Raw genomic sequence first — 27,263 nt, 5'->3', positions numbered from 1 at the left:
ATCTGGTCAAGAATCCAAAACCAACTTCTGGAAATCCTCATTAACCTCATTACTGATGCTAAACTTCTGCTTGTTTTCTTTTTGCAAACTGATATTCAGAATAGAAAGACTGGCAGGCACTTAGAATCAACGATGATGCAACAGATTGTTTGAGTGTTTCTGTTATCAGAAGTGATCTCAGCTATGAGCCCATCAGCCTGTGTGTGTGTTGTCACAGACTTGTGCACGTCGGCGGTGCAGCTGCACGTGTCCTTCCAATGGAATTACAGCAAGAGTTTTTACCAAACAAACTCTGGAGAGAAACATGGAGAGATCCAGCTTTTCAGAGTAAATGAGGGCATCTTGTTTGGTTCCTTTTTCTGAGGAATTTTTTGTTTTTTTGTGCGTCAGGACTTTCAAACAAAGAGAGGCGTTTCAGTGAGAAGGGAAGTGGAGCTCTCCCCTCGGCTGCAGCCAGAATTTGGACAGCATGCAACAAGCATCAGGCAACATCAGCAGCGGTGAGTGATTTCTGATACTCGGGACAAACTCCAGAATGTGTAGAGCAGAGGTCGGCAACCTTTAACAGTAAGAGTCATTTAGGCTCATTTTCTACTGATCAAAACGTAGAAGGACCCGCACATTTACTTTAAGAAATTTGGGTTTGCATTCATGACTTTCTTTTTTCATGATTTTTTTTCCCATTTTTTGGCACGAACAAAAACAAATGTATAAAAAAAACCTAGGATCTCTCAAAATTTGATTTTTTTCTTAACTTATTTTCAAAATAAAAGCTGCTCTGTGTCACACAGGATCATCTCAGTGCAGCTCTGAACAGCAATGTTGTGCAGCATAAGATAATATGTGCTTTTAACTCATAAAAGATCAAACGTTTTACCAAAGTTTTTCTTTACATATAAAATCTGTTCATTCTGGAGGTAGAGTTGAACAAACAAGACGTCTTCAGGTCAACAGGATGTAAAAACCTACATAGTTTATCATCTATGTGAACCTCAGAAATCAATTTAAAAATGTAACTTATCTAAATTAAATAAATGATAATTAAGTAATCCTTACTTTAAAAATTTCTGCTTTCATTTTCTTCTATTTATTTATTTTTGTTCTTTTCCTCTCTTTGTCCTCAGCAGTCTTACTCTGCTGGGTTTTGTTATTTTAGTTTGGATCTTGGTAGTCTTAGTTTTCAGGCTTTGTTTATTTGTTTTCTTTAGGTAGTTTTGGTTAAGCAGCCATTATCAGGAGCTGTTGACTCTGATGGTCGACATGTCTGGGTCAGCAGTCTCCATGACTTGTTTCATGTTTGGAGCCTCCATGGAGACATAAAAGAGACACATGTGGATCTGGAGCTGCAGGTTGCAGAGCCCTGGTATAGCTAATTGAAGATTTCCTTTTTTTGTCATATATTGCCAAATACATTTTGACAAAATGTGGAGATGATCTGCAAATAAATCAACATTTTGTTTACAGCATCAATTAGAAACCCACTTAATGCCTTGTTTTTCTTTAAATGACAATATGCATTATTAAAGCAGCAAATGTTGCTTCAGGGCTTTAGAACGGTTCAGGTTAATGAATATTCTTGCAGCCTGTAAACGCTCGTCTGTTCTCTGCATTTGTCTTTGCAGGCTCTAACAGCAGCCGGCTGAAGTTGGTGAACTTCGAGAACGAAGACAACCACATTTCCCATCAGACCCAGGGGCTGAGCAGCAACTACCTGGTGGTGCGGCGCGGAAAGCCGTTTAAAGTCACCCTGATGTTCGACAACCAGGCGTGGAACCGACCCAACCACAGGCTGGTGCTGGAGGCTCGACTAGGTACCAAAGTCTGGATCGTAGTTCCTCAAAGTCACTGTGGGAAGAAAATGAGGATGAGGCTCAATGAATTTCTCGCAAAAAATCATTATTTAAATGGATTACTATTTTATCAATGTTCATTAAGTTAGTTTATTTTTTTTTTAAAGGGAACTGACCTTTTTACAACTTCAATCCAAACTCTCACAAAGAGCAGTTATGTTTTAATTTGAGAATATTAACGTTTTCCTGCTTGAAACAGTCACCTCCGATCTGGTCGGTTATGCTTTTATTTACCAGCGGATGTTGCTGCAGAAGCGTGCATCCTTAAACACCCTAATGTCCATTAATGAGTTCTTGTAACCATGGAGACGCTAAACAGAAGCAGATAACAAGCCGATGATCTTCATGTCAGCCCAGGTGATGCATCGATCACTGATCAGATCAATCAATGTGGCTCCAGCATTCCTTCATTTCTGTTCTGCTGCTTTTTCCGTCACACAGTAATTCCTAGGGGAAAAAATGCATTTCTACATTTAAGACCTTCTCCCACTCATGATCTATTTTTAAAGTCTTCCCGTGGTCTGTTCATTATGATGATGCCGCTTTTACCCAGAATCAAAATTTTGGTGTCATTTTCTAGGACAAAGTTTCTGCAGAGCAGCTGGAGTTCAGTGGAACTTCACCTCTGAGTTGAGGACGGGACTGTTGGCACAGATATAAGCCTGCCTCTACTTCCCATCATCCATCTGTTTACACGCTCTCCTTCTAGCTTACATCATGGGTCTAACATTAGCAGTGCACCAAAAATGGCGAGCAATTTTGGAGCTGCAGTTCTGATCCAGATTCCAGCTCAGACGAGGAAAATGACGACGTTCATGGATCTATTGTAGGGCCGTGCATGTTGACGCATTAGTGCACGCAATTAACAAATTATGATTAACGCGTTAATATTTCTTAAAGCAAATTAACTGCACTTCTGTTAAGCTTCATCTGTTCATGAGGAAAATCAAAATAACATCATTTTGTATTTAAATGATTTCAGGATCTTCAGTTGTTTGTAGAGAAATACAGTGTGAAGAATCTTGGTAAATCTTGATTCTGTTTTCATTTACATTAAAAACATCTGCTTGAATTCTTGGACTTTCATTGTAATGCAAATTAAAGTGTTGATATTTTCACAGCAACTGAAGATCTAACCATGTCTTGATTGTTATCAGTGTGCTTTGATTCGGTCTTTATCATGCATAAATCCTCCCATCAATCCAAGCTTTGATCCATGTTGTCATGTTGGGAGATCAGATCCTCCTTTTGCTTTTCGGTCAAACCTTTTGGTTTCTTTGCACAGGTGACCTGTCAGTGAGGATTCCAGTTCGGTCCCCCAGTAACAGCTTTGAGCCTCTGGGCTGGTCAGCGATGATTTACCCCGGAGACCTGCATCCTCTGTCGGTTACCGTCCACATCTGCGCGCCGGTTCAGTCGTCTGTGGCGCTGTATGAGCTCCACCTGGACATAGAGACTCCTCAGAGAAGACTGACCTATGAAGTGGGGAAGTTTGTTCTGCTTTGCAACCCTTGGCTGAAAGGTCGCTGCATGAAGCTTTTTTTCTGTTGTGTTGACGTCAGAAGTCTTCACTCCTGTCCTTGTATTTCAGAAGATCCAGTGTACATGCCGCTGGATGTCCAGCTCACGGAGTACGTCCAGAGCGATTACGGAGTGGTTTACATGGGCACAGAAACAAATGTAGTTGGGAGACCCTGGTCGTTTGGTCAGGTACATGACACACTGCAGCCTTACCTGTAGGTCAGAGCACACTCACCTACTCTGGTGTTCTGGTCAGTATGAACCAGGAGTCCTGGAGGCCTGCCTGAAGCTTCTACAGGTCAGCCCTCAGCACCTGAGTGACAATGAGAAGGACTACATGGCCCGAGCAGACCCCGTCTACCTCAGCAGGGTGGTCTGTGCGATGGTGAGAGGCGGCGCGCTCATGAGGCACGCTTCAATACAAGAACTCCCATTTTCCAGCGGCTCCTTGAAAACATTTCAGAAAGTAACTTGATCATTTTGTGTTTAAGGTGAACTGCAATGACGACTTGGGCATTCTGCAAGGGAAGTGGCAAGGCAGCTACACGGACGGCCGAAAGCCGACGGACTGGAGCGGCAGCGCCGACATCCTCAATCAGTGGCTCTCATCCAACTGCAAACCTGTGAAGTACGGACAGTGCTGGGTCTTTGGAGCCGTTCTCTGCTCAGGTAGCAACATCCCTCCCCACTGTCCCACCTGCAGACTTACAGACGTTCACTGAAAATAAACGTGCAGTTTCCTCTGCTGGTCATGGTTATGAACAAATACTACAATAAGGTCAGGATAGTTGAGTCAAACGGACAAATATGGGACACAGTGGACTATAACAGTCTTAAAGAGTTCAAATGAATTACAGCAATTTTAGGTTTGTTTATTTCTTAGTTTATTCACCTAAAACATTTTGAAGTAACATAGCATCAGCAACCTAGCAAACTCCAGGATGGATGGATGGTGGATGAATGGATGATGGATGAATGGATTGATGAACTTGCATGGTCCATATGTTTTCTTGTTAACTTAACCATGATAATCACCATCAGGTGGACAGTGTGAAATGATGTGAGGATCTAACACCAGATGGAAACTGGTCTGTCATCCACAGTGATGCGGGTTCTGGGAGTTCCCTCCAGGTTGGTGACGGTCTTCAATGCTGCCCATGACACCAACGGAAACGTCAAAGTGGAGGAGGTGTACTCCACCTGTGGGGAGAAGCTGAACCTGTCAAAGGACAGCATTTGGTACGGTCTTTGACATCACACTGGGAATGGAGCAGCTTATATTCTTCTGCTGGATACTTTGGATTTCTTGAACCTTTTCTTCTTGTGTACACTCTGTAAAGTTTGATTGGAGAAGAGCTGCAGGTTTCAGCTCCTTGAGTCACATGACCCATGAAGATTTACAGCCTGGGTCTCTGGCAGGAACTTCCACGTGTGGGTGGAGTGCTGGATGAGGAGGGACGACCTCAGCGCGGAGTTTGATGGCTGGCAGGTTGTGGACCCAACGCCCCAGGAGACCAGCGCAGGTGAGGCAGGAACCGGCCTCCTCATCTTCAGCAGCCTGACAGATACTGAAGCGTGACAGTGAACGCATCCCTCTGTCAGGCATGTACCGCTGTGGCCCCTGCCCGGTTGCTGCCATCCTGCAGCGCCGCCTCAGAGCGCCGTATGACGCCCCGTTCCTCTACGCCTCCGTCGATGCCGATGTCATCCGGCTGGTGATCCGGGACCAGCATGTAGTGGGGAGTATGGTGGAACCGGACATTGTTGGCCGGCTGATCTGCACCAAAAGCGTCGGCTTGGACAGTCCAGAAAACCTGACCTGGACTTATAAGCAAAAGAGAAGTAAGAGAGGGAATTTCTGAGTGTGGAAAACTGTCCTCCGTCTCTGTTGTTCTCACTGTCACGTCACATTTGTGCTACAAAGCAAATTTAGTTTAAGACTAGAAATATTTGGTAAAAGTGAAGCAGAGTTTGTTTCCCCTGATAATCCAGAACAACTTTCCATCTTTCAAGGTGGTCTCGGTTAGTTTCCAATTGGATTGCACTTCGATTCACTCTTAGTTTCCTCAGTCTGAATAGACTCCGCACCCGGGGCTGAACAACTGGACCAAAATGGCCACCATAGCCGTGCATTATGGGATGTATGAAGGCTCATTAAAACAACTTCAACGTGATACACATTGCTTCTCACCATTTTCCAGACTATCTATATGTCACAAAGACTTATCAGCGAACCTTCTTAGCTGTCGTCTCCTCGGTCCTGCAGCATTTCTCCACTGTGCCAAAGTAGTAAACCTGACGTTGATACAGACGTTCCGCTTAGGACTTCTGTTATTCTTTCTCTCGTTGCTTTGCCCCGCCCTCGTAACTCCTGACCAATAACTGAAGAGATCTTTAGTCACATGGTTTTATTTACAAGTTTTGGCTTGAAACAGAAGCTCGTTGAGCCGCTTCTCTCCTTTACAATCTACTGGAATTAATGTTAAAAAATAAGGTGGTTTACAGACAATTTATAATGGATTTTATTCATGAAAACCGTTCAAATGCAATGGATTGTGGTCTATCGCCACTAACCTAGTGAGTGTTAATTTTCATCCTTTTTCACATGCATCTCTGGCCAGCGAGGCCGGGACAGAAGGGGAGAATAAGGCACATGTAGCAGCAGCTCAGCCAGCGAGGCCGGGTCAAAGGGCAGCGGCGAGGGCCACGCAATGCAGCTTGCAGCTTTCATTTTGTTGAAATCAGCCTTTCCTTAAAATAACGTTCACCGCATCCTTAATGAAAAGATAAAGTTTGATTTAAAAACCCATTTTTAGGACTTTTTGAATGGTTTTAAGAGGTTTTAACAGTTGTACCTTTTTAATTTAAGGAGAGCAGCACCCGGGCTTGATGAGCAGCAGTCAGATGAGCAGGATTCAACCACGAGGTATCAGCTCAATGTTTCCAGCGGAGGCTTTTGTTCACGCAGTTTGTTTTCTGAACTTTTCCTCATGATAAACTCTCACTGTCCTCACAGTCCAGACTCTGTCTCATCCCAGCGGTCCAACAGAGGGAAGAACAGGTGAGGGTTCATTTCAACGTCCTCCAGCCATTTGTAGAGAAAAACAAATGGTCTTACCGACTCTGTAAAACATTTTAGAAAAGAGAATTTACATTTTTTGATCATTTGATTTAAGAAAATGAGTTCTCAACATGTTTTTTTTGCATTTTTTGAAGATGGATAACAGATAAAAAAAAGTCAAGATTAAAAATAGATTTCTGAGTATTTATTTATTCAAATCGATGTGAATCTGGAGCAGATGAAAAACATGTAGTTTGAAAGAGATCATATTTGTAATGCAGAAAACACATGGAGGGATGTTCATTGAAATGAGTCCTTAAAAATACTATTAAGTAGTGCAGGAGTGTCAAACTCAATCCCACGGGGCCAAAATCCAAAACACACCGTAGGTCGCAGGCTGAACAGGATAAACAGTTATTAAACACTAAAACTACATTTTTAAAACTTTAAAATCGTAACTTTTTAACATAATTCTGAATAATAAGAAGGCAGGAATATTATTCCAGAATAAATCAACTTAAATCTTAAATAACTTTCAATATTTTACTCTCCATAAAAATATTTTTTGTCAAATTTATACAAGTTAGAAATGAGCACAAGATAACATCAGGTCATTAATAACAATAAAATAAAATGATATGGAGGGCCGGATAGAATTATCCGGAGGGCCGGATCTGGCCCCCGGGCCGTGACTTTGACACACGTGATGTAGTGAAACAACAAAGACATTTCAGGACTTTTTACTGCCTCCTTATAGATTTAAATTCCTCTCCAGTTTTGGAAAGACAAAATCAGTTTTTCCATTATATTTTATTTATTCTTGACCTTTTGATCAAAGCCACAGACGGTGCTCAGATTCAGAGGTTTTCAAACATGAATCCACAGCATCTCCAGGAGCAATGGCCCCCAGTCTGCAGGTGTCCCTGACCATGGATAAGGTGCCGTCGCTGGGCGAAGACATCCGCATGACAGTGACGGTTTCTAACGGCTCCGGCAGCCCCCGGGACCTGCTGGAGCACATCAGCGCTCAGCTGAAGGAGTATGACAGCAGCCCACAGAAGAGCTTCTGGGTGTTCCACGGCCAAGTCGTCATCCAGCCGTTTCAAGGTGACCCTTTGCTGTTGTGCTAGACGGGGAGTGGAAACCAACACCAGGTTGACGTGTTTCGTCCATTCTCTCCAGTGTTGAGGCTCCATCACTTCATCTCCTACTCTGACTATTCCTCCATCCTGGCGGGGGAGGACTTTGTGAATTTGGCGGTGGTGATGAAGGACACGAGGACCAAAGAAAGATTCCTGGCTGCTCAAGAGTTCAGCATTCAGGCCCCACAAGTCTCTATAGAGGTACAGAAGAATTCGATGTTTCCTTCTTTCAGATTTTACAATCTCAGAGGGATTATATGATGGTTTTTAGGCTGGTTTGCGACAGAAAACTGTGCATCTTCATCCTGTTTTTAGAATTTTTATTTAACTGACAATTTGATTCACATAATCTGTCGTTGACAATCTGATTTAAAATCAATATTGGTTCATTTTGAATGATCCAGTTGGATCTGATTCACTGACCTGAAATAGATCCAGAACATCTTTAACCCAAACTTCCACCAGTTTGACTCAGAGATAAATAGCTGTAGGTGAAGTTTTCCAGATTCCTTGTGCTCTTCCAGATAATCGAGTGTAAATTAAATAACAAAAAAACAAACAAGTGAACAATAAAAAGCAAATCCATTTACAGTTTAGTTTGATAAAGTTTGGCCCAATACTAGTTTGAATTGTCTCTCTACATGAAATGTGCTATACAAATAAACTTGCCTTGCCTTTTAACATACATTAATGACAACTTTAATGAAAAATAAAGTACAGTCAAAAAATAATTCAGATTTTTGCTTTAGTCACAACTGCGGAGGTTTGCTAGCTCAATACAGTGGAGCTGGCTACAATAGAGCTCGCTATCATGCTACAGTAAAACTCACTAGCACGCTACAGTAGAGCTAACAAACTTGATACAGCGGAGCTCACTAGCTCAATACCTCGAGCTCGCTAACTTGATATAGCGTACCACGCTAGCTCAATACACGGAGCTCGCTAACTTGATATAGCGTACCACGCTAGCTCAATACACAGAGCTCGCTAACTTGATATAGCATAGCTCGCTAGCTTGATACAGCGGAGCTCGCTAGCTCAATGCATGGAGCTCCCTGGCTAGATATATCAGTGCTTGCTAGCTAGATACAGTGGTGCTTGGTACGCTCGCTAAGCTGTCCTAGCGTAGCGAGCCAACCCTCTGAGTGTCCACTTAAGCTAATGTGGGCAAACACAGTCGGGGCCACCACAGAAACTGCTGACAAACCCAATCGGATCCACATTTTCTGCCCACTTTTACACCATATGGCCCCATTTGACCTTGCTGGCTGGGACCGGCTGTCTGACGTTTCCTGGGTTTGATCAGGAGTAACTGCTCCGATCTGCCTCTCAAAGGCTTCATCTTTCATTGAGTCAGAGATTCTTCACATTCCTTTGTTGCAACATGTGTTTATTATGTCCCTTTCTGTGTGTTGTGAAGTCAAACACTCCTTTCTCCTCCTCCTCTGCCAGAGGCATCAACAGTTCAAATGTCCTCAAAGGACATTTTGGACATTTTGTTTAAAAAAAACACTTTTGAATTGAGCATGAACATTGTTGTGTAGTTTAAAGCTGTACCATCACGTGTCTGACCCTACAGGTTGAAGGAGGAGACAGCATGCAGATGCAGGAGGAGCGCGCTGCACACGTCAGCTTCACCAACCGCTTCAGTAAAGCTCTGATGGAGGTGGTTCTGACTGTGGAGGGATCGGGTCTGTTTTTGGGGAAACAGGACACAAGGTGAGCCTCGCCTCGGGGGCAGAGACACTCCTGGTTCTGCCCACGTTACTCCATCAGATATGCAGTGTTTATGATGGGTGGAGGCCACAGAACAGCATCTTTGCAGAGGGCTGAAACATTTTAGAAATGCAATGCTGGTGCGCACCTATGTGTTACCTGACTGGGAATGAAAAGGTTTGTGTTTTATTTTTCTGAGAAATGCAGTCTGGGAATGTTGTCAGGAATGTTTATGTTCAGCAGGAAGGAGATACTGTCACATGGGAATTTAGAGAAACCGCCACCCTCAAAATGTGGTTTTACGTCATGTTTTTGCAACAATTGCTCCACTTTTCCCAACATGATTATCAAATTGTCTAAACTTAAAACAGTCCTGTTTTTTAAGACAATTTTAACTGTTCTTTTGTCTCTGAATTAAGTTTTTTTTTTCATGTTTCATCATTTGAATTGGAAGATTGGACTTCACTCAATAAATGAACTACACTGTAGGGCAGGGGTGTCAAACTCGATCAGACAAGGCGGCAAAATCCAAAACACACCTAGCATCTAGCTGAAGATGCTAGCTGAAATCATTGAAGCTAATAGCTGAAAATGCTGATAGCCAGCTAAAATACAAGCCTAATGCCAAATTAGCCTAAAAAACTAAAAAAAAAAACATAGGTTAGCCAAAACAGCTAGCATGTAGCTGAATAAATAGCCAAATTTCAAAATAGCCTAAAAAACTGAAAAAACCCTAAATTAGCCAAAATACTTAGCATGTAGCTAAAATATTAGCTGAACTCAGTGGCGGGCCGTGCATTTCACACCTAGGCCTTCAGTAGTGCTCCATCTGAATCAATCCAACCCTCAATAACTATTTTATGGCAATAAAACTTCTACTGCAGGTACAGCTGCCACACACACACCAAAAGCATAAAAAATAACCTGATAAAATTTCAATATTATGTAGGGAGATAGCAAAATTTTACTCACCAAAAATCCAGATTATTTAAACACAAAATCCATCCTTTCTATCCTCAAGAAGATTTCAATCACTCTGTCGTGCAGAATCTGTGCGTTTCGCAGATGGAAAGTGTTCCGTGGCTGTTATAAGCTGGAAAAAGCTGCATGCTGGAAATGTTCTGGTATTCCTGAAGCCTCTCGTGGTCCAAGAGGGAGACAAACATCAGTTTTTGTGATCGATCAAGGTCTGTGTCTGGAAAATAATATTGTCGGTAGTGCGCGCGAGGATTTTGCGCTGCACGCGCCCGTGGTGCGTTCAGGGGCCTCGTAGATTTCCTCGTATCAGCTTCACTCCGGCTCAACGGAGTCACGGAACTCCTTTACCCGTGCCAGACAAAACTGTGCCACAACTTTACCCAGACATTCATTTTCCACCAAAAATCAGACGACGAGACGCTTTCCACTGACAACATCTTCAAACCTGACACGCCGCTCCTCGACACCTGTGTCCGTCACATAACGCAGAACCAGAGCGAGCTGCGAGCTATCCAACTATAGCACGTGAAAATGATGACGTTTCCGTGCGCCTGCTAGCTGGCCTTGGTTTCGCCCACTCCAAATCTGATTGGTTGAAGCAACAGTTTGGTCGACAATTATTGTATGCTACAGGGCCCGCAGAACTGATTGTGAAGGCCTCCGGGCAGATTTCTTTGACCCTAGCAACAAATGGTGCTGCAATGTGATTGGTTAATGCTTAAATAGGAAAATACACGTATGGAAGCAGCGCAACCAGGGAGACAGCAATGAAAGGACGAAGACAGAGCATTTGGAATTATAGAATACGTATTCACGGAAATAAATAATAATTAATATCAGTCTGTGATTCAGATATTTTTAGGCCAGCAGAGAAGGCCTTGCAGGCCCTGACGGCCCGCCACTGGCTGGACTCCAAAACAGCCTAAAAAAAAATCTTTAAAAAAACAGTATTAGCCAAAACAGCTAGCTTGTGGCTGAAATAATAGCGGCACTACGAAAAAGCCTAGAAAAAAATTAGCAAATACCAAAATAGTACATAAAGCTAACAGAATGACAATTTATAAACTTTTTAACATAATTCTGAATATTAAAAGGCCAGAAATATTATTCCAGAATAAATCAACTTAAACTTTAAATAACTTTCAATATTTTACTCTCCATAAAAATATATTTGGTCAAAATGATACAAGTTAGAAATAAGTTCAAGATAACATCAGGTCATTAATAACAATAAAATAAAATGATGGACACAATTACCCAGGTCCCTTGACTTTGAAACATGTGCTGTAGGGTTTTATTGTGAAAATTTCTCTTCCTCTCTATCCCACAGGGTCGCTGTCCTGGAGCCAGGAAAGACGATCAGGAAGAAGGTCTCTGTAATGGCCACTTCGCCCGGAACGAAAGTCCTGATGGCAACGCTGTCGCACAGCAACATCACTGCTTCAAGGGGTTTCCACAAAGTCTCTGTCGTGCTGCCCTGACGGGACTCCATCAGTCACATCCAGTTAACTCTTTAACATCTGAAGTGTTGTCAATGACGCTTAAACAAAAAATCTTTAATTTCCTGTACCTTTTCAACCGTTAACATGATAATTCCAGTAGATTTGCGCCGCTTTTCTCCTTCAGAATCTGTTGGAATTACATTTGTTGTGTTCAAAATTAAAAGATTACAGCAAATCAAAGAACATAAACACTGGAGCTCCGGTGTTAAAAGGTTAACTCTTTCAAATGAGAAGAAAAAGCAATTGAAGAATTATGAAAAAAACAACAAAAAGGTGTTATAATTTACTGATACATGCATATTTCCTAATTTTCTCAGACCAAGACATATTTTTTTTCTATGATGACATTTTAATAGTAGAACAGATTAATCTAGTATAATAAAATGCTGACCTGTGTATCAGGACAAAACGAAAACCTGCGAGCGCCACTTTTTCTGTAGTTTGTTCAGTAAAAGTTTTGCATGTTTTAATAATTCTAGTATCACAATATGGAGGTTTCTTGATTTTAAAAATGAAAAAAAAAACAAAAAACATCACCAATAATTCCAACCAAATGAGAGCCAGTCCACAACTGATCCTTGATTATGTTGGTGAGTACTAAAGAATTCTAGAACAGTTGCATTTCCTGCTATAATTGTCAGAGTTGAGCCCTCTATTTCTGCCTCTAACCACCTTAGGGAGCTCTCACCTGAGTATTAACAAGCCCTGCTCCCTTCCTCTACTACATCTCCCATGATCCATCTCTCTCTGGTGTAAGCCTTCCTCAGCTGTTTCTCATCACCTCATCACCACCCTGTATATATGTCACTCTCCAACCTCTGCTCAGTGCGAAGTCTTGTTTGGTCCTCTTACAGTCTGAGTATACCTTCTCTGTGTTTTTGACTCCTGCCAGTTTAATTCGCCTTCCTTGTATTTTTGACCCTTCCCTGGACTCTGACTTCATTAATGTCTTGCCCTTGTTCATTAAATCAGTTGCTCTTGGATCCAAATGTCTCAGCCTCTTTGTCACAATAATCCTAGTCTGAATACTTTTTGCTGAAAATGGTAACACTATTTACTTTAATTGGTGAAGGGATTTGCTGAAAATGCAAAAGCTATTTGCAAAATGTTAAATTTGCTAAAAGGCTGGAAATTTTGTTAAAGAACTATGAAAGAGCGCTAAAGTTGACTGAAATTTATGAAAAACTTGAAGTGAAATCGCTTAAAAATTCCTAGTACACGTCAATTTTGCAAAAAATTGTGTGTTGCTTAAATATGAACTAAACGGCAAATTATCCCAAAATACTTCAGTAATTCAGTAAACAAAATATATTTTTAAGGATTTTTTTTCTTTATTTTTTTCTTTGGGTTTTTTTCGTTTCATTAATTGTAAAATTTCATGACAAACTGATCTGTTGGACTATTATTGTGAGAGTTCTAAAGAAACGGAAAAAGCAAAAAAAAACAAACATTTTAAATACTCCTAAAAGCCCTTAAATAATACAAAAGATCAGAGGTATGAGAGTAAAGTGTTTTTGTCAGGTTGAAGCTACTTGTGTCATGTTGGTTCTTCCGATTTGTTCTTGTTTTTAAGAATAATTTCACCTCCCAGCGACCTGCAGAAAAGAGCCGGTTTCTGCTCCACACGTCCTGCTGGTCTGGTCTGGTTGGTGAGGAGCTTCTTCTGATCTGTTCTTACAGATAAAATACCACGAGCTGTCAGTGTCAGAGGCACGAAGAGAAAACAAAAACAAACAGTAAAAAGGAAAGATATTTACAGGTCCAGAAATATTAGTTTTGTTTTCCTCAATGCAATAATACTGCAAAATAGATACAGAAAAAAAGACATGCACAAACACGAGTAGGTAAACCGTATGTGAAAATTACTGTAGTATATTTGCATGTTGCTCAATAATAGTTATGTAATTTTGTAATGAAACGTTGTAACCAATACTAAAAGCCCTCAAGCTAAGAACACGCCTGAAGGGTGGGGTCTGCCTACTTCCTGGTTCCTCCCACTCCACAGGTGAGTCTTCAGTTTTTCAGCTAAATGTTGCTCAGTCCCAGGTGAACAGCTTTCAGTTCTTTTGTCGCATTCATTGGTAAGAAAATAAATCACGTTTTGTCCCACAATCCTTTGCTCTACACATGAGGAATGAAAATCACACAAGAAAGATCATATTTTGTCATTTTTTTGTTTGTTTAATTCTCCTAACTATTACAGAAAATTAAACTTAAGCAACATTTGTATTAAATCCTCCAATAATTACAATTCCCAGAGCCCCACCCCTTCAAGTGTGGTCTCATTGAAAAGGCACAATTGTCCTCTGTAGAAACCAAAAGGAGTTCATTCAGTAAAAGAAAAAAAATGGTTTGATTTGTGCCTAACTTTGGATTTGTGCATGTGTAATTCTTGATTTGTGCAATTACGCACGCACAAATCGGAGTAGAGCCGCTTCTCCTCCACATTGAGAGAAGCCAGTTGAGGTGGTTCGGGCATCTGATCCGGATGCCTCCTGGACACCTCCCTGGAGAGGTGTTCGGGGCATGTCCCACTGGGTGGAGGCCCCGGGGAAGACCCAGGACATGCTGGAGAGACTATGTTTCTCGGCTGGTCTGGGAAAGTCTCGGGGTTCTCCTAGAGGAGATGGAGGAAGTGACCGGGGAGAGGGAAGTCTGGGGATCTTTAATTAGACCACTGCCCCCAAAACCCGGATGAGTGGAAGAAGATGGATGGATATCCCTTAAATTTGCTTGTTAGAATTCACATTTTCTTGTTTTAAATATAATTTAAAACGTGATTAAAAAGAAATTAATTTCAATCAAGACCTTGATCAACTTTTAAACTAACTTCCATCATTTTAGTTATATTTTCATGCGAATGTTTTTCATTTTAGTACACCCAGTTGTATTGCTGTATCTTCAATTTTCCACCAGATGGCAGCAATGGAACACAATGTGAAGACATTTAATGCCAAAATAAAAACATCTACATCAAAAGAGATATTTAAAAAATTCAAGTTGAGAGAACAAATAGAGATTTCTATCATGCTACTGTCAAAAAGCCACATTTTCCTGTAAATTTGTGAATTAGACCAAAAAAAGTGCCATTATGTTGTGAGAGATGAAGAAGTTCTTTGTCTGGCCTGAGACAGATCCATCACTGGGAGCTCAGAGCAAATAATCCCAGTTTCCAGTGAAGCTGCTCCTCGTCCTGACAGCATAATGGGTGTGTGAAGTGAGTTGGGTCTGAATCCGTGTAATTCCAGGCAGTTCTGAAAGGCTCAGAGATGACTGGCACCGGCTCTGTTCATTTGCTGCTTCAAACGCAGGACTGCTTCAACTTAAGGGCTTGCAGGTTGACATGTGTTGTGATCTCACCTCAGTTTCGCAGAGATTGAGGCAGAGTCGTTGGCAGACGGAGACGATAATCAGGCTCCACACTCGCTGATTTTCAGACAAATTAAACGTCAGGGGAAAGCAGGGAGCGGGACTGCTGCGCCGCTTTGAAAAGCTGAGGCTATCATAAATTATTAACGGCTCCCCGTCACGGCCTCCTTCTCCTCATCCCTCGCTCCTTTCACCCATCCCTCCCTTCTGGTTCCTCGAAGTTCCTCTTTCTTTTCATTTTCAGACCTCCATCTCCCTCTCTGTTTACTGAAATGTGTTGAATCCTCCCTCTTTCTGCCAGGCACCTCCTCTTCATTCCTTCCTCCTCTTCACATTGTCTAGGATTTCCTCCCTAAATATATTCCCTGTTCTCTTGTTCCTTTTGGCTTGACAAATTTCCATCCCTCCCATCAATCTGTACTATCAGCCTCCATGTTGATCCTGATCTTTGTTCTAAAGACCCACCATCCTTCCTGTTCAACTCTTTTCTTTTTTAATCTCTCTGTTTTTTTATCTTCCGTTCTGAATAATTCCTTCCTCTCTTTTGGTTAAACCTTGATATGCTTTACTGTTTTCTAACATAGTTCCAGTGTTTTGTTGTTTTTGAAATTGTTATCGTTTCAATCTAAAAGACTTTTGTTTCATAGACAAATATCAGATCAATATTCACCTCGTTGGAAGGACTGTTTGATGGATAACTGACAGACAGATGAATGGACAGATGGACAAATGGATGGATGCACTGACTGACGGATGGATGGATGAACTGACAGATGAATGGATGGATGGATGGACGGACAGATGAATGGACACATGAACAAATGGAGCATGGATGGGTGGAAACATCAGACCAAGGCATAAAGAGGTTCTTCTCTAAAAATATTCTTGAATTTTTCTTCCAGTTATCTGGTAAATTCTATGCGTTTCTCTTTAAATCCATCCTGATCTGTTTGTTTGATGAGAATCAGGTTTTCCATGTCACTCGTTTGTTTTTCACCTGATCAAAGCTTTGGAGCTGCATGTAAGTGGAAACAGAAGAAAGACTTGATGGTTTGTTGTATTGCAGGTCCATGTTTTAGACTGATCTCATGTCAGACTTTTAGAATGAGCCTTTCCTCCAGATTTCAGGCTTGACTCAGTTCAGTCACTGATAGTTGAAAAGGTCAACCATGTTGGAGGTGATCTTGAATTTACAGCATTTCATTCACTGCTTAAACAAATTAAAAGAAATTATTTCCACAGGATCTGAGCTGCCAAGAGGAGCTGAGAAGACTTCCCTGTTTTCTTCTTGCAGTTTTCTGTTTGTGCTGTGAGACAAACGCAAATAACCATGAGTGTTCCAGCAGCCAGAAAGCGGCACTATAAAGATGGGTCGGATAAATATAGTCATGAATCTCAGTCCTGTTAGCCGGTTATTGTCCAGCGTAATGATTTGATCCTGCAGGTCTCTGCTGTAAGAGCTGCTCAGTAACTCCTGTTGGTGAGCTCGGCTCCGAGTTTCTGCACTGATCCACTCAGGTTTCATCACAGGTCTGGGTTTGATGGGGTTTAGTGTCATTTGTAAGGCTGCTATGGTTGACTACTGTTCTGCAGGGACTCTAATGTTCAGTAATGCTGAATGTTCAGGTGCTATACCATAATAAATATAAAACAAAAACAAAAATAATTAAATGCTGAGAAATAATGAGTTCAATTAGGTAAATTCAAATTTCAGTTTATTTCTTTTGACATTTATACATTTCAGAACACGTGTTTAAAATATTTTGTCCTCAGATTTTCTTTCAGTAACTCAGTGATGTAAAGACAAGAAAAAGAAAATTAAACAAGGTGGAAAATTCTTTTAGAATTTAAATCAGGAGTGTCAAACTCATTTTGGTTCAGGAGCTGCATTCAACCTCTGATCTCCAGTGAGCTGGACCAGCAACATCATAGCAAGATAACCTTTGGTCAACTTGTTACTGTTAGCTTTGTTTTTGCTTTGGTTTTTTCTCAGTTGAAAAAAGGGAGGGGTGTGGACTTTGAACAAGCTGGAACAAGCTAACTCCTGATTGCCGACTGTAGTTCCTCTAAAAATGTGACTCAGACCGACTCGGACTAATCGCTGACGACGGGTTGCAATATGGTGGTAGATGTATCAGGAAGTGACGGAGAAGGCCCTGGACTGAAGCAAGCCCCGACCCTAGCAGGCGGAACGTGAAGCCAACCAGAAAGTAACAACTTAATGATGGTTGACGCCTCCGCCGTGCCAGCCGTGTTTAGTGTGAATGCACCATTAGGCCAAAGCAGAATTCTGCTTTAGTAGTGGGGCTAGAACGAGTATTCGGGTGTTCGGATACTCGTGATTTGCTCCCGAAAATTTGAGTACGAGTATTCGCGACCTCCATGGTCGCTGTTTCGCGATCTTTATAAATATAGTAGAGTGTAGTAAAATATTATCAAAATATTATCTGGGGACCATGTATTTAGCTCTGAAATGCAGAATAATGTTGGATTTTAAGCTTACAAACTAAAATAAAGCCAAAAGAGCCGGGGTACCGTCACTGGAAGTAAACAAATCTTTGTGACGATGAGCTTTGGTTTTCAAAATAAAACGAGCGAGAGGTTTTTCTCAGTTCAAAAACTGAGACTGAAGTTCCTCTTATTGACATAATCTTTTAAAAAATTAGTTGGCTTTAACATTGAGCTTTAGCTCCAGTGTTTACATTCTTTTGGTTATGATAACTCTTCAACATTTGACGAAATTAATGAAACTCCAGTTTATTGTGAAGAAACAGCCTCACGCTGCTGAAAGGCGGATGTAATCAACGTGAATCAGCTGATTCTGGCGCGAAAAAAAATATACTTTTTTCATACGGGCTCTGCACCAATATGTAATGCTTAGAGCGTAAAATGTTGAAAAACTTTGAGGACAGAAAACTGTGGAGAACATTTTCAGGTTTTGTTGTTAAATGATCCAAAGCAGCAGTGATTTTATCCTTTTTATGTTGTTTATGTTACTGCTGAACTTAACCAGAAGATTGACAAAAAAAAGTTTTAAATCACTGTTACGGCCCTGGGCCGTTTGGGTCTGTTTCTGCTGCCTGTCCCTTTGCTCCTCCTCCCGCACAGGTGAAGCTGTTTTACGATCAGAGGATGGAGATAAAGATCCTCCTTAGTGGTGCGTGAGAGAGACCCTTCTACACCTGCCAGCCAGATCCGTTGTTTGCAGCTCTGGTTCTCCTGGTCCTCCCTGCTCTGTTGGGTTTTTGTATGCACATGAAAAATACTTGGTGCTAAAACCGGTTTCGTCTCCCCTTTATTTGTTACGGTTCAGAGCCAGCCGTAACAAATTGGGGGCTTGTCAAAAAATGTGTTAGTCTGGTTTCTGCGTCGTTTGTTGGTGGGCGGTTTCATGCGCGCTGGTTTTTGTTTCTGAGGGCTTTGCGCCTCTTTGCTTTTGGGTGCTGCGCGCCTTAATGACATCGTCTTGCTGATTGTTTTGGTTTCGTTTGGGGTGATGTGCCGGTTCTCGGAGTCGTTCGGTTTTTGGTCTTGTGGGGGTGAGTATATCGCTCTTGTCGAAAGTGTGCGCTGGGTTTTTGGTGGTGTTCCCTGTTGGGCTTAGCAGCGTTTCCTCATAGAGGACTTGCCGCGGGTTTTGGATTTAGTGCGGAGGTATGGCGGGCAGAGCTTCCTTCTCCCCTCCCCCTAAAAAGACTGATGACTTGAGGCTTCTTCCAAAATTTGATGAAAATCACCCAAAAACATTCTTTGTCTTATTCGAACGGCTGGCAGCAACATGGGGTTGGTCTGAGGGAACACGCTTACTAATGTTGCAGTGTGTTTTGACTGGTAAAGCACAGCAGACCTTCTCATCGTTGGGTGGTGTTGAGAGTGCTCAGTATTCAACTGTAAAATCTGAGGTTCTGAAAGCATATGAGTTGGTACCAGAAGCTTATAGGCAACAGTTTCGGGGCTGTAAGCGTGGGGATTCGACTCATTTGGAGTTTGTGCGGGGACTAGTCAGGCATTTTGATTCTTTTTTGTCTTTCTGTGGGCGTTAGCACATTTGAGGGTCTGATGCTTCTGGAACAGTTCAAGGCTTCTGTCCCGTCTTATGTTTCTACTTTTGTCAGTGATCGTGGGGTTAAGTCTGTAGCAGAGGCTGCTGCTCTGGCTAATGATTATCATTTAACTCATTCGGTTGTCGGGGCTGCACCAGGTCCATTTCGCGTCTTTTCGGACAGACCCAACGTCGGTCATCGAGGTAGGCGGTTTTCACACCACAAGGATGTTTGTAATTATTGTCACCGATATGGACACTGGAAGAACGAGTGCTTTCTCTTGAAGTTTCGGTGGGAGAGGGGTGTGGTGCTCCTCGGTCATCTTTGTGTGCCTCGTCGGTTCCTCTGGTTAAATCTTAGACTGGAGGGGAGGTCCAATCTGGACAACAGTCTTATTGGCCGTTTATGTCTGAGGGTTTGGTGTCAATGGTTGGCGGTGGGGATCTGGTGCGCGTGAAGATATTGCGTGACACTGGAGCTTTGGACTCCTTTATTGTATCTTCCACTTTGCCGTTTTCTGATGTAACCTTTGCAGGCTCTGAGATTCCTGTCATGGGAATGAGCCTGGATGTCTTGAGTGTCCCTCGACATAGACTTGTGCTTTGTTGTGGTTTTTTCCAGGGGGAGGTGTTGATGGGGGTGCATCCAGGTTTGCCCGTTAATGGTGTCCAGATCATCTTGGGGAATGACATCACTGGTAGAACAGTCTGGGCTGATGTCCCCCCTTCTGTTAGGGTGGCTCGTGCTCCCCTGCCTGGCTGTCCTTCTGAGACCAGTGAATGCTTGGTGATGGAACCGGAGCCAGATGCCACGTTGGAAGAGCTATAAGGCTTGGTTTGTCCTGCTGCTGCAGTTAATCAAACGGTGGAACCATGCCCCCCCTGCTCAATGCCTGAGCCTGTGAGGTCTTTGGACCCGGATGTTGACCTCCTGGAGTCTCAGTCTGCCTGTCCTGCTTCCCTCCCTCTTATGCTGGGGGCACTGGATGGGGGCCAGTTGCCAGATTCTCCCAGCTGTCCCATGTTCACCCAAGATTATTAATTTTTCTTTTTGCGTTTGGGGCTTCTTCTTTTTAGGGGGAGGGTGTTGGGCCATTTGGGTCTGTTTCTGCTGCCTGTCCCTTTGCTCCTCCTCCCGCACAGGTGCAGCTGTTTTACGATCAGAGGAGGGAGATAAAAGATCCTCCTTAGTGGTGCTTGAGAGAGACCCTTCTACACCTGCCAGCCAGATCTGTTGTTTGGTTCTCCTGGTCCTCCCTGCTCTGTTGGGTCTTTGTATGCACATGAAAAATACTTGGTGCTAAAAACCGGTTTCGTCTCCCCTTTATTTGTTACGGTTCAGAGCCAGCTGTAACAATCACAAACAAAATTTCTTTTTATCTGAATATTTGTGTTTTTATCAGTTTTGTCGATTCTGAACTCATGTTCTAAGTAAAGGAATGTTGGTGGTTTAAAAAATTAAAATGTTCATCCATCCAGTAAATAGATATACAAATAGCAATAGACATTATATTAAAAAGTAAGAATTGTGGTTCGATTCATGAATCGTTGCTCTTGATTCGTAAATCGAATCGGATCACCACCTAAGCAACAATCCACAGCCCTACTTGGTGGTTAGTCTTCCAGCCACTCAAATGTTGCAAACCTTGTTGATTGAAATGCTCTTTTCTGCTTTCTGAACATGTTCGATGGAGAGCAATGATGTTTCACCTGCCAGATTTTTCCTCTGTTCAACTCCTCTCTGATTGGTCAGACCACTGTGCATGTGTTAGATCCATTTAAGCTAGGAAAGCACAAATCTGCCATTATCATGAATGTTACAGGCCAGTTCTGAGCAAAAAAAAAAACATTTGGGACTTGTAGATAATTATTCGGGGCTAGAGCTGGGAATGCCCAGGACAGGCAATGCCACTCGTGGGCCCTTCGTGAGGTCAAAGGTCAATGAAACTATGGTTGTAGTTGCAGACCTAATCTGGCAACATGTGTGTGGATTTTGATGAAGATGGCTCCAACAAAATTTCTGATATTCCCAACATGTGCTTTAGTTTCATTAAAGGATTTTTTCCTTTTTTGGTGGGGCTCGGCTGCTCCCTGTTTTCAGCTGATAAATCCAGATAGTTTTGGACCTAAAAAAAGTCACTGTAAAGAACTTTGTTTGTACGTGTTGTTTTCTTCCAAACAATAACGTCTGCTAATCTGCTGCTTCTGTGCCACCTGTTTGAGTTGGCTTTAAGAAAGGAAACATACTAAATGTGTTCACATCTCACTGGCGGGTTGTTTTCTGCTGCTTCTCTCACAGCATAAAGTTTGATGTCAGAAATTCCTGAAAGTCTGGAGAAGAAACGCTGCAGATGGTGAAGTCGGAGCCTGTTCTGCTGAGCTCCTACTGTTTCGTTTGGTTGGTAGCTCACGCAGGTCTGTTTAAAGAGCACCATGGTGGTTTGTCTGGATGGGAAGACTGTTTTTAATTAAAATGTTATCTATTTAAGACAAATTAATCCAAAAAAACCTAAGTCATGTGAGCAGTTTTCATCTCCAGTTCATGGTAATAATCCTCCATTCAAATTCCCAACTTATTCTTGGAGGTCATGGGGTTGCTGGAGCCTATCTTGTCTACTGGTGGGAAAAGATGGAGTACATTTTGAACAAGCCAACAGTCTATTATAAGGCCACAAACAATCACACCTTAGGGACAATCTGTAGTCACTAAATAACCTATGAAGCATATTTTTGGACTTCGGGAGGAAACCAGAAAAGCAAAAAAAGTTTGGATGCACTAGTATTTATTTATTTATTTATTAGTTTATTTCACAGGGACAGTGCACATCAATAGCATCGCTGCAATGCGCCAGAATTAGCCCAAAAGCTATTTTTCATCCGTAGTCCCTGGATAGTGATGGGCACTTCGATTCTTTATCGCACGTGTGTCAAAGAGTTACCTGTAGGCCGGATCCGGCCCTCCAGGTAATTCTATCCGGCCCTTCAGATCTTTTTATTTTATTGTTATTAATGACCCGATGTTATCTTACGCTCATTTCTAACTTGTATAATTTTGACAAAATCTATATTTTATGCAGAGTAAAATATTGAAAGTTATTTAAGGTTTAAGTTGATTTATTCTGGAATAATATTTCTGCCTTTTTATTATATTTATAATTTTGTTAAAAAAGTTACAGTTTAAAGTTTTAAAAATTGGCATTCTGCTGCTTTTTGGACTATTTTGGTATTTACTAAGATTTTTTTTAGGGTATTTTGGAGTGTAGCTAATATTTCAGCTACATGCTAGCTGTTTTGGATACATTTTTTTTTTGTTTTTTAGGCAAATTTGGGATCTAGCTAATATTTTAGCTGTATATCAGCTTTAGCGTTTTCAGCTATTAACTTCAGTTATCTTCACTAGCATCTTCAGCAGCCAAATTCAGCTTACAGGATTCACACTAGCATTAGTGCAAGTCATGCTATATATCTAGTTCATACTTATATTAAAAAGTGAAAGTTTCAAATTTTTTAAAATGTAGTTTTAGAGTGTTCAATAAATGTTTATCCTGTTCGGCCCGCAACCTAAGGCCTGTTTTGGATTTTGGCCCCTTGTGCGATTGAGTTTGACATCGTGAGCTGATTCTTTCAATTCAATTCCCGGGAGAGAATCAGCTCTTTTGACTCTTGATTTTTCACAAATGATTTTTTGCGGGCGTTTATTTTACCATACCTTTGCAAAAAATAATGGTTCTTATGTTCAAAAATGCTTCAATGTGTAGTGTATTCAAATCACATCGCAGGACCTCAGATCGCGTCTGAATCATTGAGTTAACATTTTGAAACTCGATGCCCCTGACACGCAGATCCTGTCAGGTGTGAACCAGGAGGAAGAGAGCACAAAGAAAAGGAAAGGAAACTGGCCTAAATTCTGAATGTACAATTTTGTGTGTGATTTCATATTTTGATTATTTGCAGATCAGAAGTGGCTGGCAAGTACAGTAACTTAAAAAAAAAATTTAATGTTGATTATTCATTCATCTTCTTGTCTGCTTTGTGCCTTTCGGGGTCACGGGGGTGCCGGAGCCTAACCCGGCTACTGATGGGTGAAGGCGGGGTTCACCCTGGACAGGTCGCTAGTCTGTCTCAGGGCCTCAATCACACACACATTCACTCTCACATTCACACCTAGGGACAATTTAGAGTCACCAATTAACCTATGAAGCATGTTTTTGGACGGTGGGAGGAAGCCGGAGTCCCTGGTGAAAACCCACGCATGCACGGGGAGAACATGCAAACTCCACACAGAAAGGTCCCAAATCCCCCATCTGGGATTTGAACCGGGGCCTTCTCGCTGTGAGGCAAGAGCGCTAACCACTGCGCCACCGTGCAGATATTAATGTTGATTAATCGTGATTAATTTTTTCCACCTTTGCGATTAGTTAATTTTTTTAAATCGATTCCCAGAACTAATTAATAAATTCATGAATTACATATCATGAAAATCTAAATTGTGATTGGACTTGGAATGAAAAAGAGAACTGTGGAGATAGTGTCACCAATGAGTTAAGAGTTTGCCAATTCATTGACTTTTTGGAGTTTTAAGTATTGCATTAATGATACGCAACTTTTTACCTTTTCTGTTTTTCATTTTGACTGAAAAACACTTTTTAAAGGTAAAAATAACAATCTTAGTATGTTGCTGCACATCATGTGATTCTGATTCTACCTCTGCTTTTGAACGTTTTGAAATGTTTTTCTCTAACTGACTAGTCATTCATTTAATCTTAAGTAAGTAGGTAGGTATCTTAAGTAGGAAAGTAGGTATTTTACGGGCCGTAAAGGTCAATGAAAGCGAATCGCTGTCAGACATTTTGAAAACAGAATATGCGTCACATTTTTATGAGTCAGTAAGCCATCTTGGCTCTAGGACACATGACTTAATCAGTCAATTAGAGCGGTGGTTGATTAATATGCCTGGACTGGGAGCAACCTTGGCCAAGAAAGAAATGGGCCGGTGAATGAATAATCACCCCGAGAGTGCAGGAGAGGAGCACTGCGGTATGGATTACATTTATGGAAGATTCAAGATTTTTTTTTGTTTTTTTCTAATTATTTCAGGCATCTGGAGATGAATCGCAGACATTTATGTCTGAATGAGCGGAGAAGAAAAGTGCTACGAGAAAGTTATGAGGGAAAATTAATCTTTAACTCACATGTATTTGTTTTTAAAATCATTTAGTAAAACACAATTCCAAAGTATTTAGTAAAATAAAACATACTTTAAGATTTAAGATAATTTAGGGCAGGGGTGTCAAACTCAATCGCACAGCGGGCAAAATCCAAAACACACCTTAGGTTGAGGGACGAACAAGATAAACATTTATGTAACACTCTAAAACTACAATTTTAAACTTTATAACTGTAACTTTTTAACATATGAACTAGATATATAGCATTACCTGCAATAATGCTAGTGTGAATGCTGTAAGCTGAATTTGGCTGCTAAAGATGACAGTGCTGATAGCTGAAAATGCTAAAGCTGAAAACTTAAAAAAAAAATAAATAAATAAAAAAAAAAAAAACCCTAAATTAGCCAAAACAGTAGCATGCAGCTGAAATATTAGCTAAACTCCAAAATAGCCTATAAAATCTAAGTAAATGCCAAAATAGTCCAAAAGCTAGCAGAATGCCAATTTTTCAAACTTTAAAACCGTAACTTTTTAACATAATTATGTATTATAAAATGCCAGGAATATTATTCCAGAATAAATCAACTTAAACCTTAAATAACTTTTAATATTTTCTCTCCATAAAATTGTGTTTTGTCAAAATTATACAAGTTAGAAATAAGCCCAAGATAACATCGGGTCATTAATAACAATAAAATAAAATGATCTGGAGGGCCGGATAGAATTACCCTCCGGGCCGGATCCGGCCCTCCGGGCCTTGACTTTGACACTCGTGATTTATGGGAATAAATTAATTTGATACAAATCAACAGCCTAAATACCAATATTTTTTCATTTTTACTTAACCGCTGATGCCTAAGTGATCAGTGGGAGCTTCAGCCGTGTAACTACATGGATAAATTCAGTGTTTTTTAATGCTGAAACCTGTATCTTCTTTAACAAAAGCTGCAAACAAATGTTCTAAAACCGGTCGCTGCTGTTCCACACTTACAGGTGTGTTCCTGAAGGAAATGATTCATGCAGGTCTAATAAAAAGAGGTGGATCATTTTACCATGAAGGGGGAACGTACGGAATGAGCTTCACTGCAAAGTTTTGGAGCAACTCCAACCTCATTAGAATGACAAATTTATTTCAGAGCGAGAAATGCGTTGGCTTTAATTTCACGCTGAACGCATTTTGATATAAGCAGGAGGTGAGGGCGCAAGAAGAGAGAGACTGGGAGGCAGAGCAGGATGAAAACATCAAGAGAGGAAAAAAATGTTGGGTTAAATTCTCTGCTAAAACTGGTGATACCAATAAAAATCAATTTTGTCAAACAAAACACACCAAATAAGAGATGAGGTTTATTACATATCAGTAATTTATGCGAATTTTATAATTAAACATAATATCTTTACCTTCTTTGTTTTGTAATGACATAAAAAATTTTAAGAAAATGTATTTGTTTTTGGCTGTACATTTTTTTACATGTCATTTGACTTTTTCAGATCTCAATAAATTAAATTTGACTTTATCATCGATTAACATTAATGAATAAGCAGTTGTTCAAAAGTATTAATTTTTGCAAGAAAGAAAGATATTTTTATTTATGTATGGTTTACAGAAGTTATCCAGATACAACTTTTTTTTACCTGAAATGAACCCAAAAACTTTTGTGAACTATTTAGATTTTTTGTTTCTGAAGGTCTGTGTGCATTAAAAATGATCTGCAGTGACTCACCGAAATCCCTCTGAACAGGTTAAAAAGTACAAACAAACTATTTTAGTTTAAAGTCCACTCTTTATTTCCATGTGTCCTGAGTTCTTCTTGTTTTCTTGTTTTTTGTTTTTTTTTTAACTTGTCCTGTCCAACAGCTGAGCCAACATATACGGACTGAGAGTCTCTTGTGTTGGGCAGATTTTACTGTCACAACAGGGATTTATTGAGTATAAACCCCTGTTGTATTTCATGCTAAACTTTATTTATATTGATTATGTTTTTGTTTTTTGTTTTTTTATTGGACCAGACGGAAAGGAAGAAGGAGGGGTTAGAGAAAAAGAGAAAGAAGAAGATGGCAACAGAGGGAAGCAACATCATAAAACATCCAGGTCTAAATAGTAAACTAGAATGGGCGGGGCCTGTCTACACACACACTCTGTAGGGCAATCCTGCCAAACACCCAGACCAGGGCACGTGGGACCGCTGCAGAGACCCCCCACACTCAAGAGCAGGAAGGCACAGGAACACAGAGAGTGCAGGTCCCAGCCCAGCCAGAAGAGCAGCCCCCCCCACCCCACCAGGAGGATCAACGCGGGACCCTAACCCCGGAGAGCCCCCCAACCCCAGAAGAGATCCTGCCCCCTGTGACCGTCCAGCTGTCCATACACATTCTTTCTACGGCAGGGGTGTCAAACTTGCCAGCCACCTTCATGTCTTCATTCACTTCAAACTTGATCACACAAGGGGCTGAAATCCAAACACACCTTAGGTCGCGGGCCGAACAGGATAAACAAAAGTGTTGTGTTTAGATTTTTGTTGAGTGTATATTTTAATGTTTTTATTAGGGCTGTCAGATTTGTCGCCTTAATTACGCATTAATCTGACGTGTGCTTGACGCCGACAATTTTTTTGACGCATTAATCGCGGATTTTCTCATACGTGCCTTTCCATACCGCGCGCGGGCGTCCCGCCCTCAAACTTACCGGCTGATCTCACTAGATCACGGGCGGGTCTCCAAACACCGAGCTGCGAGCTAAAACCTGGAGAGCTCCTGCACTCTAACCCGGCTCCGTTTCACGTCCAGTACCACGTCTGGTGGTACCGGCTCGCGTCCGGTGGTACCGGCTCGCGTCCAGTACCACGTCTGGTGGTACCGGCTCGCGTCCAGTACCACGTCTGGTGGTACCGGCTCGCGTCCAGTACCACGTCTGGTG

General features: G+C 41.4%; 1 protein-coding gene and 1 long non-coding RNA gene across 3 annotated transcripts in view; one reads left to right on the top strand and one right to left on the bottom strand.

Annotated features, from left to right (window-relative positions):
* Positions 1-209: 209 nt before the first annotated feature.
* On the top strand, positions 210-13,214 carry LOC112159807 (protein-glutamine gamma-glutamyltransferase 5). Its single transcript, XM_024294108.2, has 15 exons — positions 210-500; positions 1,623-1,811; positions 3,136-3,372; positions 3,442-3,560; positions 3,628-3,756; positions 3,863-4,040; positions 4,475-4,610; positions 4,791-4,894; positions 4,974-5,213; positions 6,241-6,297; positions 6,388-6,432; positions 7,318-7,539; positions 7,615-7,775; positions 9,154-9,293; positions 11,599-13,214. Exons 1-15 carry the CDS (start codon positions 470-472, stop codon positions 11,747-11,749), a joined length of 2,139 nt encoding a protein of 712 aa, XP_024149876.1. The 5' UTR covers positions 210-469; the 3' UTR covers positions 11,750-13,214.
* Positions 5,822-27,263, bottom strand: part of LOC112159808 — a 27,862-nt gene continuing 6,420 nt past the window's right edge. For both annotated transcript variants that reach the window (XR_002921541.2, XR_004948238.1), the window contains 2 exons: positions 6,227-6,494; positions 5,822-6,145 (listed from right to left, as the gene is read on the bottom strand). This is a non-coding gene — a long non-coding RNA (uncharacterized LOC112159808). The remainder of the gene's footprint in view (positions 6,146-6,226; positions 6,495-27,263) is intronic.

This window comes from Oryzias melastigma, linkage group LG7 (genome assembly GCF_002922805.2).
Source record: "Oryzias melastigma strain HK-1 linkage group LG7, ASM292280v2, whole genome shotgun sequence".
NCBI lineage: Eukaryota > Metazoa > Chordata > Actinopteri > Beloniformes > Adrianichthyidae > Oryzias > Oryzias melastigma.
The sequence above is the reverse complement of the archived record's forward strand: the minus strand, read 5'-3'. Positions and strand labels throughout refer to the sequence as shown.

Excerpts from the sequence above, each read along its gene's own strand:
- LOC112159807 (XM_024294108.2), top strand. The coding sequence starts at position 470 with ATGCAACAAGCATCAGGCAACATCAGCAGCG. Across the intron at positions 1,812-3,135 it reads GGTGCTGGAGGCTCGACTAG|GTGACCTGTCAGTGAGGATT; the intron begins GTACCAAAGTCT and ends TTCTTTGCACAG. Across the intron at positions 6,433-7,317 it reads TCCAACAGAGGGAAGAACAG|CATCTCCAGGAGCAATGGCC; the intron begins GTGAGGGTTCAT and ends ATGAATCCACAG.